The sequence below is a fragment of the Alexandromys fortis genome, unplaced genomic scaffold (assembly GCF_014885135.2).
Source record: "Alexandromys fortis isolate MF-2015 unplaced genomic scaffold, M_Fortis_MF-2015_v1.1 scaffold_4, whole genome shotgun sequence".
NCBI lineage: Eukaryota > Metazoa > Chordata > Mammalia > Rodentia > Cricetidae > Alexandromys > Alexandromys fortis.
In genome coordinates this window covers 369,599-387,155 of record NW_026067944.1, presented here as the reverse complement: position 1 = coordinate 387,155, position 17,557 = coordinate 369,599, and the positions used below count along the sequence as shown (strand labels likewise).

Below are 17,557 nucleotides of genomic sequence, written 5' to 3'. Positions count from 1 at the left end.
GTTGTGGAAACAAGACCCCTTGTAGGGAAAAAAAGGGTACTAGGAAAGGTTGGTATTCAAGTTATTAGCATTCTTTGTGGAACTAAAAAGCAGACCAATCATAACTAACAGTTAATAAAAGAAACAGTTTTAAAACGTAAATACCATTTGATTTTTTTTCTAAAGATGTCTGCCTTTACTTATATTTTCCTGATATTTGTTGATGTTCAATAGCAACGCCCACTCTACCTACACAAAGGACACACTTGAGAATTGTCGGGCCTGTTAAGAAAGACTGGAGGATCAGGGGGAGTATGTTTTAACCTTCATCATGGAAGGAAACATATTTTGGATATCATGAGGCTAAATTCTATGGAAAGAGGTCAAGTCAGTGTTGAGGACTACAAAAATGGAAATTAGGAGCTTCCATTGACTCATAGCTGAGGAGAGGTGTGCAGTTTTATCTCTCAGGCACCTGGCTTCAAATAGGTTCAAATATAACCTAGAAAGGAGCCTCTTCATAGTGACCGAGAAAGCTTCAAATTTGTTTATGCCAAGTTTTTCTTAATGCTTTTGTTGTTGTTTTAATTTTTGGTTTGTTTGTTTGGTTTGGTTTTTTTGTTTGTTTGTTTTTGTTTTTCAAGACAGGGTTTCTCTGTATAGCAGTCCTAACTGTCCTGGAACTAGCTATTATAGACCATCTGGCTTTGAATTCAGAGATCACCTGCCTCTGCCTTCTGAGTGCCCGGATTAAAGGCGTGTGTCACCACTTCCCAGCTATTAATTGGTTTTTTTTTTAACAGAATCTTTTAGATATTAGTGAAAGTTAAGAAAAATTTATAGTATGATTATATGCTTGTCCTTTTCATTGCTTATTTTATGGTCATTCTTTACTCCTGACATAATCCCATTTTTATTTTTGTTTTGCCTGAAACCATCTCTGTATGTGATGGCGTGAGAACTCACGGAGTTCTGCCTGCCTCCACCTCTTGAGTGTTGAGATATCCCATTCTGAACTTGCTGACTTCACCCACTGACATAATAAATGTGTTGTCCCACACTCACAGTACTGGACATTGGGATTTAGATCCAGTGACTCACGTTTCTTAGGTAGGGCTTGAACAAGAAACTTAATAATAGTTAAATACAAGGAAGCACATGAAGTCTGACTTTTTTTTTTTAAATTTTTAGCCACTGGTGGCTGCCCAGTTCTTCATTTTCTTAGGCATTTACAAAACAGTGCCCATCATTGTTTTCAGAAGGTTGTACAACTGTCTCCTCTAACTAGTTCTAAAATTTCTTCATTAACTTCTAAACACATTTCATCCATTAAACTGTCTTTCTCTTTTCCACTTCTGTCTAATCACCAGAAGCCACTGATTTTCTTTATCTCTGATCTGAATTTACTTTATATTTTCTGTAGGCATCATGTAATATGTGATTTTTTTTTTGCATGAGGCTTCTTTTCTGTATTGTAATGTTGTTTTAATATTTGTAACATGTATTAGTATCTCATTAAAGGTCTTTTGTATGTTACTACTACAGCTTTTATATCCATTCTCCTGTTGGTAGACCTTCAGATTGCTTTCACCCTTTGTTATTGTAAATAACAGTGTTGTGAACAAACATTAACTTACAACTATATTTGTCATCTGTGTTCCTTTGGATGTATAGTTAGGTGTGAAATTGCTGGGTCATCTAGTAATTCCTTGCTTAACTTTTGTGAGACTGCTAAACTGTTTTCTGCAGTGGCTGAACCATTTCATTTTCCTATGTCAAGGAATTGGTATTCTTATTTTTCCACGTTGTTAACACTAGATATGAAGTCATATTACTGCAGTTTTCATTTTTAGCTCCTAATGAGTAATGATGTTGAGCATCTGATGCCTAGTTGTTTCAGCATCATTTGTCTAAGTGGTTGGTTTTTGTGTATGTGTTGTGAGAGGAAGGGGGATGTGTATACATGTTCACATGTGGAGTCTAGAACATATTTCTTAGTTCCTGTTTCTTCCTTTTAAAATCACTTTGATGTTTTTATTAAATATTGATTGTCTGTGATTGAAATGTAGTTGAGTAGTTGCCTCGTGTTCATGCATAAGGCCCTAGGTCTAATCCCTTGGACTGAAAAAAAAATCGAATGAATGAAAAAGAAAGGGGGGAAATTATCTTTAATAAATGGATGGGTGTCGGGCAGTGGTGGCGCACACCTTTAATCCCAGCACTCAGGAGGCAGAGGTAGGCCGATCTCTGGGAGTTCGAGGACATCCTGGTCTACAAGAGCAAGTTCCAGGACAGGTTCCAAAGCTACAGAGAAACCCTGTTTTGAAAAACAACAACAACAAATGAATAAATGAATGGATTTGTCTGGGGAGGCAGCACAATAGGCAGTAAAGTACCTGCGTTCAGATCTCTAGTACCCATGTAAGCACTAGGTGCAGAAGTGCATATCTGTAACCTTAGTACTAGCATGAGCAGAGAGAAGCAGATATCCAAGGGCTCACTGGCCAGCCATTGTAGCTGCAAGAGTTTAGTAAGAGATGTGTTTTAAGAAAGTAAGGTAGAGAAGGAATTGAGGAAGTACCTGGTATCAACTCATGACCTCTACCCTTCACCTGCACGGCACACAGATGTGTACCTGGCACACAGGCGCTCAATTCTCTCTCTCACTACCCCTTACTTCCCCCGCAGCGTAGGCTTCATTTCTGTTTTCTCAAGTCTGTTTTGTTGATATGTACTTCTGCCATATGCCAGCACCACATGTTTGGAGCACTGTAGTTTTATAGCAGGTTTTGAAATTTGGGGGTGTGTTACTGTTCTTCCACAGGATTATTTAGCTGTTCCTGCAGTTCATAATTAGTTAGCTTTCCTATTTATGCAGAACATACGTGTGGAATTTTAATAGGGCCACATGTCTTTGTTGATTGTTTTAAATATTGTCATCTCATAGGACTTCCAATCTATGAACACAATCTATTTCCTTTTGTATTATTGTTTTGAAGTTTTATTGTGTTTTGTGTTTCATTTGGTTTTGAGACAAGGTCTGGTTATGTAGCCCTTCTTGAATTGCTGAACCCAAACAACCTTGCCTCAGTTTACTGATTGGGTGAAATTAGAATCATCCTCCTCTGGACCTGGGTTAACAATGCACTTTAGTTTTTAGTGAATAAGCCTTGCTCTTCCTTGGTTAAAAGTCTTTCTAGGCCAGCGGTTCTCAGCCTATGGATTGTGATCTCTTTGAGGGTCTAACAACTCTATTATGAAGGATCAAACAACCATTTTATGTGGGTTGCCTAAGACAATAGAAAAACACAGATTTACATTATGGTTCATAAGAGTAGCAAAATTTTATTTATGAAGTAGCAATGAAAATAGTTTTATGATTGGAGGTCACCACAACATGAAGGACTGTATTAAAGGATTGCAGCATTAGGAAGGTTGAGAACCACTGGGCTAGAGAGATGGTTCAGCAACTAATAGCACTTGCTGCTCATTCAAAGGACTTGGGTTAAGTCATCAGCACCCATCTGACACCTTAGAACTGTCTCTAACTCCAGTCCCAGTAGACGCAACTCCCCCTTCTGGCCTCTATGGGCACTGCAACACAATTGGGGTACAACGCTAATGCATACAAAATACTCATAAACTAAAAATTCAAAACTGAACATGAAGAAGCACCCAGAAGTCCTCCACACTCCTCACTCCCCCAAAAACATCACAGTTCTTATTTATAATACCATTAAGTTTTACTTTTTAACCTTTTTTGCTTTTCATAGCACGAATAACATCTTTACAAGAGGAGGTGAAGCATCTCAAACATAATCTTGAAAGAGTGGAAGGAGAAAGAAAAGAGGCTCAAGACATGCTCAATCATTCTGAAAAGGTGAGTGACTTACAGTCCTAATTATATTATATTGTGGTTGTCAAAGGTTATAAGATAGTTTATAGCATTCATTTGTAGTGTTTATAGTTTATTATGTGGTTGGTTCTTGGTATATGGGAATGTATGTGTGATTATTTGTCATCTTGCTACCATGTTCTTGTTTGTACCCTAAAAAGCGTTGGATGCTTAATAGATAATCACAATACTTTGATTTGGAAATAGCTTTTAACAAGAAAATTGTTCCTAGGGCTAGAGAGATGACTTACTAGTTAAGAGCACTGGCTACTCTTTCAGAGGACCCAGGTTCAGTTCCCAGCACCTGTATGGCAACTCATAATTGCCTATAACTCCAGTTCCAGGGGATCTTCACACAAATGTAACATGTAGGCAAAACACCAATGCACATTTAAAAAGAAATTGTTCCTAGTTCCTTTGTACATGGGTAAGAGAAAGGTATTAATCCTTTGTATGTTAAATCATATGAAGAGAAAAAAATAAAGGACTGGATCGTGTATTTATTCCATGTTGTTAGTTTTAAAAAAAAAAATGGAAAAGATCAAAGTAATTGGCTTGTGTACCACCCCCTATCTCTCGCTCCCTCTATCCTTACCTCTTCCTGTAAGATCATGCTTCATGACTCATTTGTGGAGTCAGGACAGTTGATGGGGGAGGGTCAGTTCCACCTTTTGCGTATGGCTTTTAAGGATATAACTAGGGTCCTCAGGCTTAGTGGTAAGTGTCTATCCAGCAGTGCCATCTTGCTGGCCCCTGCATTTATTTAGAATTTTATCAGTTTCACTACTAAGTACTTTGCTGAGGAGAGGATCAAATAATTACTTTACAGATGTAGGTCTCACTTTCACTGTTTCCTTGGAAATGAGTCAAAAGCTGCTGCTTTGGTATGTTTTCTATCCCAGAGTATGTTTTTTTCTTTTTGGGTTTTTTTGTTTGTTTGGTTTTTTTGGTTTTGGTTTTTCGAAACAGAAATACAGAAAGCTGTATCCTAATTATTTAAAGATACTTGTTAACCCTGTCTTTTAAGTAAACCAAATTCAGGGTACATGGTTATGACAAACTACCACACTCAGGCAAGTCATGGGACAGAAAACTTAGCATTGCACTGAAGAAATACAAAAATTAATAGTAAGTTGCACTACTGACTACCCCAAAAGCTCTGCTAAAGATATCTATCACCTAGTGTCAGCAGTGGATCTGTACATAGAGGAAATGAAATAACAAAGAGAGTTAGCCAATACAGTACAGGTAGATCAACCAGACTATTAAGATTCTTAATTTTAACATTCATCAAAAGCAACAAAAGTACTTATTTAAAAAACATGAAGCACCAGGTCCTAGACAGGGTTTCTCTGTAGCTTTTGGATCCTGTCTAAGCCTGTCCTGGAACTAGCTCTTGTAGACCAGGCTGGCCTCGAACTCACAGAGATCCACCTGCCTCTGCCTCCCGAGTGCTGGGATTAAAGGCGTGTGCCACCACCGCCCCGGCAGGTTTTTTTTTTTTTTCTTAAGGCAAGAATTGAATAACAAAATGAAAGATTGTTGCATTAATCTGTGACTGTTGTGTAAAACCATCCTGAACATAACCAACAGTCCAGGGACCTCTGCATCAACTGTGGTGAATTCTTCTGTGGGAGGAATGACAGGGAAAGGAGATTATTCAGATGTCTTTCTCCTGTGAAGTGCTGAGGAATATAAGATTTAATGTGTGCCTCTTGCACAGTTTGTCATTTTCCATGACTCTCATTTTTACTTTTTAGGAAAAGAATAATTTAGAGATAGATTTGAACTACAAGCTCAAGTCTTTACAACAGAGGTTGGAACAAGAAGTAAATGAACACAAAGTAACTAAAGCGCGTTTAACTGACAAACACCAGTCTATAGAAGAGGCAAAGTCTGTTGCCATGTGTGGTAAGTGTCAATTACATGAATATTTTCTATGATTAGTTTCAAATAATGCTTATACAAATTTGTTTTAGATCAAAACTTCACTTATGTGGTTAAGAGTATAAGTAAGCATTATTATCTAAGAGAATATCTTTTATTATATTGTCTCTTTTTATCACAATTTTACCTTCTGTAGTTTCCTTACTTTATCTACCATATCTTTACTATAAAAGTTAGTGAAATCATACTAGGCATGCTGACCACCTGTGTGAAATCTTAGCACTGGAGAAGCTGAGGCAAGGCAATTGTGACTTTAGGGCCTGGGTCTAAAACAAAACAGTTAATGGATGTTGTGAAATATACTTTAACTATGTAAAGATGTGTTACATTTGTTTATGTTATGGAATATTACTTTAGGCAAAGATGTGTTATGTTTGTTTAATTATGTAAAGATGTGTTACTTTTGTTTATGCTACTTTTGTTTAATTCTGTAAAGCTTTGTGCTGTTTTACCTTGCCTGCCTAAGGCACCTTAATGGTCTAATAAAAACTGAATGGCCAATAGTTAGGTAGAGGAGGGATAGGAAGGGCTGGGGGGCAGAGAGAATAATTTGAGGGAGGAATCTAGGCTCAGAAGAGAACAAGAGAAGAGGAGAGAACAAGGCAGAAAGAAAGGAAGACACCCAGGGCCAGCTAGACAGGCAGTGCCAACCAAGCAGACATGGAGTAAGACATACAAAATGAAAGAAAGGTAAACATCCCCAAGACAGATAAAGAGAAACAGGTTAAATATAAGTTACAAGAGCTAGCAAGAAACAAGCATAAGATAGGCCAAGCATTCATAACTAATAATAAGTATGTCATGATTTGGGAGCTGATTGGTGGCCCAAAAGAAAGCGTGCTACTTTCCAAAGTGGTGGACTCTTCTTTTCTCCCAGTTTTGGTTGGTTTGTTTATTGTTTTTAATCTATCCCTTGATTTTTCTTCATGATCTATTCTGGACCTTATTGTTACTTAGCTTAACTGCTATTTTTTGCTTCAATTTTTTTTTATTCCTTTATAGTTACTTTGCTTTATAGCTTCCAGTCACAGTTCTAGTTTAGATCAATCCGTTGCCTCATTTTATTATCACTTCAGTTGTACCTAAGATCAGTGTTAGTCCATTGTATTATCTCCAACCACAGTTTTAATTTATGTTCTTAAAAGACTAATCTTGTGATCTGGAGACTGCTTTGGGAAAAAAGGAACAATGGAAGTAGGATAATCTATTAGAAAGTTGTAGATGCTGTCCACTGGGGGTAAGCAGAAAGCAAAGAAGCAGAAGTACAAAGGACAAAAATGTGATGGGAGGAGGACTGAATGGAAGCAAGGAAGACTAGGATGTTTGGTTTGAACAGCTGATTGGATGGTTATATCCTAAACAGAGATTGATGTAAGTGCAGTAGAGTGTTTTGAGAATTGGAGAGAAAGGTGTAACTATTTCAGTATGTTAAGTTTGGGAGCTAGAGATGTGGATCAAAGGCAGAGCACAAAATAAGTCTTTTTGAGGTCCTGAGTTCAAACCTCAGCATATCCCTGAAAACAACTTTGATAATTTTGTCACATATGTAGATGGATATATCAACTACTCAGTTGGTAATGTCAGTCTGGAACTCAATGGGAGGGAGGTATCTGGACTCCAAGCCTAACTGAAGTTGATTTCTATTAGGTTGGAGAGAAAGGAATTAGGAGGTAATGATTATGCTGGTTTTTTATTTGTTTGTTTGGTTGGTTGGTTTGGTTTCGGTTTTATTCGTGTTTGCTTTTGGTTTTGTTTTTCCAAGACAATGTTTCTCTGTAGCTTTGGAGCCTCTCCTGGCGTGTGCTCTGTAAAAGCCTGCCTCTGCCTCCCAAGTGCTGGAATTAAACGTGTGCGCCACCAGCACTCAGCCAAGGTAATGATTATGTTAGTGCAACTAACTAAGGTTAGGGGAAAAGTGAACTTGTACTCTAATGGTTTGTCTCCTCGAGGGCAAGTGCTAATAGCAAAAACACTGTCTTAGTTTTGCAACTTCTTACTGGCATGACTATGGAAAAGTTAAAATTCTCAGAACTTGGCTTGCTGTACATATATTCCAGAATAAGGCACCCTGGTAAATACTATAGACTCTTCTGATAATAATTTAAAGAGGTTTTCTGCCATCATATAATCTTGTCATTGAGTTGCAGGGTTCCTGTCCTAAGAGCCTCTGAAAAGTTTCTAGACCAATGCAAGAAAGAGATTAATAACTGTCTTCATCATTTTCTATACTTTCATTTCATTCCTTATTATTCCTCTTTCCAGTCACTCTCTTCATCTTCTAGTCTAGATTGTATTAAATTGTCTTGTCTTCTTTTTCAAGGACTAAATTGAGACTTTTAAAAAATATTATTATATTTTATAATTTTTTCTTCAGAGATTATCATAAAAGTTACTAAAATGCCCTTAGAACTTTTATAATTAATATCTATTACAGTTCCAAGATAAAATCATAGAGATTTTAAAAACCAATTTCCATACCATTTAAAGTGAAAAATATTAAGGTGATCTATAATGTATGTTTCTAACTCTTTTTCTTTTGCAGAAATGGAAAAAAAGCTGAAAGAAGAGAGAGAAGCTCGAGAAAGGGCTGAAAATAGAGTTGTTGAGACTGAGAAACAGTGCTCTATGCTAGATGTTGATCTGAAACAATCTCAACAGAAACTAGAACATTTGACTGAAAATAAAGAAAGGATGGAAGATGAAGTAAGAAACCATACTAATTTTATCTTTTAAAAGATGAACTATTTTATGTTATGACTTGAGAACTCTTAATCAGTATTTGAAACAGAAGATTTGAATGAAGTATGTGTTCCCTGCTCTACTGTCATCCCAGAACTTAGAATTTTTATCTGAAATAGCTATTCAACATTCATTCCCAGCTGAGCAGTGGTGGCGCACACCTTTAATCATGGACTGAGGAGGCAGAGGCAGGTAGACCTCTGTAAGTTTGAGGCCATCCTGGTCTACAGAGTGAATGCTAGTACACCCCAAAGCTACACAGAAACCCTGTCTAGAAAAACAAAAGGGACAAAACTAGCAAAAAACCCATTCATTCCCTAGGAGCCGTTCATTGTGTATCACAGCAGTGTATGCAACTATATCAGAATGTCTTAGTTCTTCCTAGAGGAAGCTATTTCCTTTACAAATTAAATAAATAATTAAATAAATGACTATGGAAAAGTATGCTATCTAGAAAAGCATGAAAAACAACTTCTGCTTGGAATGCTTATATTGATATAACACATGTTGTACATATTTATAATGCTGTTGATGAAAAGATGAAAGACGGGGGCTGGAGAGATGGCTCAGCGGTTAAGAGCATTGCCTGCTCTTCCAAAGGTCCTGAGTTCAATTCCCAGCAACCACATGGTGGCTCACAACCATCTGTAATGAGATCTGGTGCCCTCTTCTAGCCTGCAGACATACACACAGACAGAATATTGTATACATAATAAATAAATAATTAAAAAAAAGAAAATATGAAAGACTATGTCAGTAGTTACTGTATGTGTTTTAAACATCATTTGTAAGTAACTTCCAAGATTTGACTTGCTGAAGGCAGTATTGGAATACAGATTGTGTAATTAGTAAGAAGGTAGGTAAGTCATGGGCAAAACGAAGTAAAGTCAGAGAAGAAAAGACACATGGAGTCGTCATGGGAATCCCTTGAGCTCTAAAGTAACTGCTGTCTTTTAAAACTTACAGAGATGCTATTGGTGGAAACATTTTTTTAAAGAAAATCTATGTTGCTATAGACAATTGACTAAAAAAAATAGAAACAAACTAGCAAGCAGGCTAATATTGAAAATTTGGAAGATGGAGCTGGAAATGGCTCAGATGTTAAGGACATCACTGCTTTTCAGGAGAACCTGGTTTTAATCCCAGCACCCACATGGCAGCTCACAATCATCTGTAATTCCAGTTCCAGGGAATCCAGCACCTCTTCTTGGCCTCCGCAGGTGCTAGGCACATATACGATATACAGATGTAACATGTAGGCTAAGCACCATATACATAAAGTGAAATATAATTTTTAAAAAGTTTTTTAATTAAAAAATGAGGCTTTTATCAAAATCAGTGATGAATAAGATAGGTTTGGCCTGTCTGCCTTTAGGGAACAGACAACTTAGACCAGTCATGATTACAAGCATATATGTAACATATATGTGACTTTATGAAAATTAAGGAAAGCCTTGCTAAGGGTTTGGCATTTCGAAACTGAAGAATAAAACAGTTTAAGATTATTCGTTAAGACTGAACATGGTGTAGTGTTAGACCATCCAGGGAAGGGACAGAAAGGAGGGTTTTATGTACAAGACAGAGATGAAGGAGTTTGTGCTGTATGATGATCTCTGTGATAATCACCTTGGAGACAGCAGGTAATGAACACATAAACTGCTGAAAGAATTTGAGTTCATTGACTCCTACACTAATAAGTACTTAATACTATTTTCCAAGTTTTAGGATTGTATAAAATAGAATACGTAAACATTTGTGGATGAACGGATAAGTTAAAATACCCATTTGAAACATCTCCCCAGACATGACTTTTATCATTATTTTCTAAAACTTTGAGGCTAGTTAAAATTTAAGTTTTTCTTTTTCCCACAAGTTTCATACCTAAACTTTAGATACTGTTTTGACTTAGTAGTAAATATGCAATAATAGACACAAGGACAAATTAGAATAGTGCAAGGGATAATAATGTTCTCAAGATTTTATTAATAACCTTTGACATATCTAATAAGTTATCAAAATAACTAAGATGCCAATCATTTTTCTCATTCATAGCTCAAGAATCTCACCCTGCAGCTGGAACAGGAATCAAATAAACGGCTATTGTTACAGAATGAATTGAAGACTCAAGCATTTGAAGCAGACAATTTAAAAGGTTTAGAAAAACAGATGAAACAGGAAATAAATACTTTATTGGAAGCAAAGAGATTGTTAGAATTTGAGTTTGCTCAGCTTACAAAGTAAGTTTTGAAAGTATCTTTTAGTGTTTTTTTATTGGCCTATAAATACTTGATACTTTGTGTGTTCAGATGATCTCAAAATTTGTTTAAAAAAAGACCTGTTTGTTTGTTTGTTTTGTGATAAAAGAATTTACTTGCAAAGAATGTTTGCAAGGAAGTTCAGGCTTCGGAAGGACAAGCTTATTAGGTTCAAATTACAGGTATTTAAAGAAAGACACAGATTAGTAGAGCTGCTGGCTTTGCAGTCATCTACTCATTATGGAAATACTAGCTTTCTCATGATTTTCGTATCTATAAATATCATCACATTGCTCCAGACTAGCATGCAAAAATGAAGGCTGCCTTACTTGACAGGAAGTGTTCCAGATGGCTTTAGTTTGGAGATTACAAGTGTACAAAATCTAGGTGAGGGGGTGGGGTGGTTCTGGATATTTATTTTATTTTTGGTTTATCTCAGAGTTGTAGTCTTTTTTTCCTATTAAAGATGTCATGTACCTGGTTATTTGTGATGAAGACAAAGCCTGTGTGTCTTGGGCCTGCTTTAAAAACATAATATGAGAGATGGGTATTCCTTATACCAAGTTGTGATTTTATTTCCTCTAGATATTATTGTACCTTTAAAACCCACTTCTTTCTATTTTGGCTTTGGGTTTTTTTTTTTTTTTTTCTGTGTGTAGCCCCGGTTGTCCTGGAACTCACTCTGTAGAATGGATTGGTCTCAAATTTAGAGATTCACCTGCCTCTGCCTCCCAAATGCTGGGATTAAAGGTGTGAGCCACCACTACTATCATTAGGCCTGTTTCGTTGAGATAAGTTGTCTGTTTTTATTAAGTTGGATTTATATTGGCAAATTTCTTGATTTAGAAGCCCCATTTTTACCAGTTAATATATATACCACTGATAAAATAACTTCTACAAGAAAAACATTTCGGCATTGTGTTATTTTTCTAGCTTACCTGGTGAGACCACACTGTCCGGCTCTATCTTGAACCTATAAAATTATGCTGTGCAAAGCATAGGCTTCTTCATAATGAAAGCTTTCTTGAGAAACACATTAACTGGATCTTTCCAAACCATAAAAATGAAACTGACACATTTTTCTCCAAGCAACTCTTTATACTCAATGGACATTTATAATGTATTTTCTATCAACTACATGGCTTGTTACTAAACTACAAAACAATTTCTAATATTAAAGCCTAGCAACTTGGAATAAAATTGTTAATCCTTGAAAATCTTGGTCTTCAAGTTCCATTATGTTCCTATGTATATTTGAGTCTGTTTTTGTCCATAGAGTGTCCTTTTTCCTATGAGGTATGTTTACTGTGTGTGATACATATTTTGACTTTCTCCTTACCAGAAATATATTACACTTCATTTTTACTTTAAATAATTTTATGACGTCTACTTTTGTCTACTGTAGAAAACATTAAAGTGCATTCCTGTGACTTTCTGCCTGTAAAGTGCAGATATCTCTGCCTTTCCACAGATATCTATAGGGAAAACAAGCCACAGCAGTGTCCGCTTCCTTTTTATGGCTTGGAGATCTACAATGAATGTGTTTCTCAAGAAGCGGCATCATTTTATAGGTTCAGGATAGAGCCAGGCAGTGTGTTCTCAGCAGATAAGCTAGAAAAATAAAATGATGCTGAAATGTTTTTCTTACAGAAGTTATCTCATCAAACCTTTTTTTTTAGCAACTTAAATGAAATCTAACATAAATATAAAAATTTGATTGCTGATTTTCTTTTATATAAAGGCAATACAGAGGAAATGAAGGGCAGATGCGGGAGTTACAAGATCAACTTGAAGCCGAGCAGTATTTTTCTGTAAGTGAAAATCATTTTTAATGTAGAAACAAGAAACTTTATAATAGAGTTCTGTTTGTTCGTTCATTGGTTGGTTTTGTTTGTTTGTTTTGGGGTTTTTGTTTTTGTTTTTCAAGACAAGGTTTCCCTGTGTTGCCCTGACTGTTCTGGAACTTGCTCTGTAGACCAGGTTAACCTCAAACTCAGAGATCTGCTCGCCTCTGCCTCCCAAGTGCTGGGATTAAAGGAGTGCACCACTGCCCGGCTTGAAATTTATGAGTTTATTTCTGCAAATTATATTTTTTTCAAGGTTCGTGGTCTATTTAAATTGCGAAGTAGGAGGGGAAAGACCTTTTCTGTGCAGTTTTTAACAATTACCATCAAGGGGCTGGAGAGATGGCTCAGCAGTTAAGAGCATTGCCTACTCTTCCGAAGGTCCTGTGTTAATTCCCAGCAACCACATGGTGGCTCACAACCATCTGTAATGGGGTCTGGTGCCCTCTTCTGGCCTTCAAGCATACAGACAGAACTTTGTATACTAAATAAATATTTAAAAAAAAAAAACAATTACTGTCAAATTATACCTGTAAATAAAACTGATAGCTGGGCATGGTGGTGCAGGCTTTTAATGACAGTGTACTGGAGTCATAGGCAGGTGAATCCAGGCTAGCCAGGGCCATAGGGTAAGGTCTTGTCTCAAACAGACTTGGTTGCTGGGCGTGGAAATACATGCCTGATGCCCAGCACTTGGAAGCTAACTTAGGGTGGAGTGAGGGTCCTCAAATTCCAGTCCAGCATGGATTACATAGGGAATTCTAGCCCAGTCTAAGCAATAAATATTTATCAAAAAAAAAGACTTTGTTAGAGACTCTGCTTGCATAAGCACTAATTAGTATGTGTCCTCATAAGCATCTTTAGGTTGTAGAAATAACAGATGTTGCAGGTCAGTGGTGGCACACGCCTTTAATCCCAGCACTTGGGAGGCAGAGGCAGGCAGATCTCTGAGTTTGAGGCCAGCCTGGTCTATAAGAGCTAGTTCCAGGACAGGCACCAAAGCTACAGAGAAACCCTGTCTCAAAAACACCTAAGGGAGGGAGGGAGGGAGGGAGGGAGGGAGGAAAGAAAGAGAAATAATATCTGATATCTTTTTTCTGTTTAACTTAGTCTGTTGTTTTATATGAATTTATTTGGTTTTGAAGCTTTTGAATTTGGTGGGCAGAGTTCCTTGATTGCAGAGCTTGAGAGTTTGTATTCTGCCATTTCATTTTAACTTAACATTCATCAGATTGTACCCCTAGTACCTACCATCTATTCTGTAAACCTTATTCCATGTACTTAAATGCATGGATTTAACTTGTTCTTATTGTAGTTTGTTTGTTTACGAGGGTATTTTGTTGTTGTTGTTGTTGTTTTATTTTTATTTATTATTTTTTTGAGACAGGATTTCTCTGTGTATCTCTTTCTGTCCTGATACTTTCTCTGTTGACCAGGCTGGCCTCAAACTCCTAGAGCTCTCTCTGCCTCTTGTCCCGAGTCCTGGGATTAAAGGCGTGTGTCGCCACCACTTGTTTGTTTTTTTTGTTTTGTTTTTGTTTGTTTGTTTGTTTGCTCTTTTAAAGACTTGTGTGGCAGTCCTGGCTGTCCTGGAACTTACACTGTAGACCAGGCTGATCTGCAACTTAACATAGATTCGCCTGCCTCTGCCTCCCGAGTACTGGGATTAAAGGCATGTAACACCACTGCCTGGCTGTTTGTTTGTTTGTTTTTGATGGTTTATTTTTATTTTATGTGCACTGGTGTTTTGCCTACATGTATGTTTGTGTTCAGGTGTTGAATCCCCTGAAGCTGGAGTTACAGATAGTTGTGAGCTACCATGTGTTTTCTGGGATTTGAGCCTGGGTCCTCTGGAACAGCAGCCAGTGCTCTCAACCACTGAGCCATCTCTCCAACCTCAGCAGTTGCTTTAAATTATCTTAAAAGTTAAAACAAGTTAAATCGGGGGTGTAGAGATGGTTCATCACTTTAAGACCACAGTTTGCTCTTCCCGAGAACCCAGTTCAATTCCCAGGACCCACATGGTGGTTCACAACTATCTGTAACTCCAGCTCTAGGGGATCCAACACCCTCACACAGACATACATGCAGGCAAAACACCAATGCACATGAAACAAAAGAAAAAAATTGCTGAACTATTTCTAATACACCATAAACACTTCATTCTTTATCACTTGTTTTTACAGACACTTTATAAAACCCAGGTAAAGGAACTTAAAGAAGAAATTGAAGAAAAAAACAGAGAAAATTTAAGGAAAATACAGGAACTGCAAAGTGAAAAGTATGTCCCATTTTGCTTTGGAATGGAACAGGAATCTCTACTCAGAAAGGCATTTATAAATTTAAGTTGAAAGAAAGGGAAGTAGGTGTGCCATCATTCTGATGGGGCTAATTTATTGGGCTAATTGATAGCAAATCTGTAGCACAGGTTCTAATTGTTGTTAATAAAAACTTGGAGTCAAGTATTTGGGGGTAAAAGCTGAGAGGTCAAAGAAGCAGTGCGGCCAACCATTAGAGAGACCTTTTACCCCTATCAGTGCTCAGACGGAAGGGGCGATCCTGTCCTCAGACTGTCTCCTCTCGCTTTATATTCCTCTGTCTGCCCAGCCATATCCCTTCCTGTCTCCATCTCCCTAGTGCTGGGATTAAAGGTGTGAGCCACCACTCCCTGGCCTCTTGTGGCTTAGCTTTGCACTCTTATCTTCAGGCAAACTTTGTTAAAATGCAAACAAAATATCACTATACATATCAGACTAGTCTACCTTAAGTTTGAGAGCATCCGGCTTTCTCTTCTGGCCACCATAAGCTCCAAGCAACATGTGGTACACTTACATACATCCAGGCAAAACGATAGATGGATGGATGGATGGATGGATAGATAGAGATAGGGATATGTTTTTTTTATATATTTGTATAAATAATTTTTAAGCAGAAAAAAGAAAGGTAGTGGTGGTCATGGTTAGGGATAGTTCATTACCCAAATTTACCAAGAATCTACAAAAATCAAGGAAGTATACACATGACCAAGATGGCTTATCTAAGAGAGGATCCTTCAGACAAATGGAAAAATTAAAGTAATGTGGTCCCAGTGTAAATGTCAATTCTGAAAAGTTAGTTTTTGAGACAGAATCTCTTCTACCCAAGGCTGGCTTTAATCAGATCTGATGCCTCCACCTCCCAAATGGTAGAACTGTATACATGACCACCACACTCAGGCAATTCTGAACAGCTTCAAAGTGCTCTTTCCAATGTTTGCAGGTAGTTTACAGTGGTCTGAATCTGTGTTTTTGTAATCTCATTGAATTATTTATGGGATAACTTGGTTTAATCCTCTCAGTTTATAATGAAAGTGTAAGGAACTTGCCCAGAGTCCCCACCCAGTAGATAGATACAGGGATGACTAGTGAGTTGGACTTAGTATCTTGAACCTGACCTCTATTGACTCACCGTCTTATAGTCCAGACCCACAGCAAAGTCTTTTATTTTTTCTAAAAGTAAATTGCTTAACAAATTAAAGTCATTACTTTCATAAAAATTTTGTAGTGGATTTATTTTAAGTAAAATCCTTGGTTCTGTCATTTAGAGAAAATTGTGTGGAGTTTTTTTTAATGTGTTCTTTTGGTCTGTTGTTTCCAGAGAGAATCTCACTGTGTAGTCCAGGCTGGTCTTAAGATTTCACTTGTTGGGGGCCAGAGAGATGGCTCAGAGGTTAAGAGCATTGCCTGCTCTTCCAAAGGTCCTGAGTTCAATTCCCAGCAACCACATGGTGGCTCACAACCATCTGTGACAGGGTCTGGTGCCCTCTTCTGGCCTGAGGTCATACACACAGACAGAATATTGTATACATAATAAATAAATAAATAAATAAATAAATAAATAATTTTTTTTTGAGGGAAGATTTCACTTGTTAGAACGACACATGTAGGCTGGTTGATGGTAACACGCACACACACCTTTAATTCCAGCACTTGGAAGCAGAGGTAGGCAGATCTCAGAGTTAAAGGACAGCCAGGACTTCACAGAGAAACCCTGTCTTGGGGGAGGAAAGAAAAAAGAATACAGATAGGCCACCATAGCTAACAAGATAATGGTTGTCATTTATGTGATCAAGTAAGGAGAATGAACTGAATTTTTTTTTTCCATTTCTTAAAACTGTTGCAGAGAAACTCTTTCTACTCAGTTGGACCTAGCAGAAACAAAAGCTGAGTCTGAGCAGTTGGCTCGAGGAATTCTGGAAGAACAGTATTTTGAGTTGACTCAAGAAAGCAAGAAAGCTGCTTCAAGAAATAGACAAGAGATTACAGATAAAGATCATACTGTTAGTCGGGTAAGTAATAGGTGAATATTTCACTGAAATTGATTTAAGTCAAAATACATTGAAGTATCAGGGTATACATGCATGTAATACACTTATGTATCTCATGTAGAGTGACCATTCTGCACTTGTGTTTATTTGATCTAAAATGGTTGATAGTGATAGAAAATCTTATTCAATGCACTGGGCTTTTTTTCTTACTGTAGATAAATTTTATGTGAGGAAATGCTTAGCCTATTTCATTATTTATTCTCCTACTATGTTAAGAGTGATCTTATGAACTAGATTTCTTTGAAATTAGAGTAACTATTCTGGGGTAAGAAACTCATTGTTAATAGTCCATTGTGATCCATTGTGATCAAAACCAGTCCTACAAATTCCCTATTCTTAAGGTTCATACTGTAGACTGTATAGTAATTCTGGATAAATGAAAGTTACAAAAGCATTTATTTGTGAGTTAACAAGTAAAGTGATCGTGCCTGGCTTTGACTCCGAGAAGTTAGTGATTTTTGGCAAATCCAAGGCTTAGAGAATTAATACTATCTCTTAACACCCATATACAAACATGGATATGGCTACCCTT

At 37.2% G+C, this 17,557-nt stretch overlaps 1 protein-coding gene across 2 annotated transcripts in view; it reads left to right on the top strand.

The window, feature by feature from the left end:
- Positions 1-17,557, top strand: part of Rock1 (Rho associated coiled-coil containing protein kinase 1) — a 123,027-nt gene that overhangs the window by 86,686 nt on the left and 18,784 nt on the right. For both annotated transcript variants that reach the window (XM_050148825.1, XM_050148824.1), the window contains exons 17-23: positions 3,753-3,859; positions 5,635-5,785; positions 8,364-8,524; positions 10,613-10,797; positions 12,557-12,626; positions 14,846-14,940; positions 16,821-16,986. In XM_050148825.1, the coding sequence (XP_050004782.1) occupies positions 3,753-3,859; positions 5,635-5,785; positions 8,364-8,524; positions 10,613-10,797; positions 12,557-12,626; positions 14,846-14,940; positions 16,821-16,986 (935 nt within the window). The remainder of the gene's footprint in view (positions 1-3,752; positions 3,860-5,634; positions 5,786-8,363; positions 8,525-10,612; positions 10,798-12,556; positions 12,627-14,845; positions 14,941-16,820; positions 16,987-17,557) is intronic.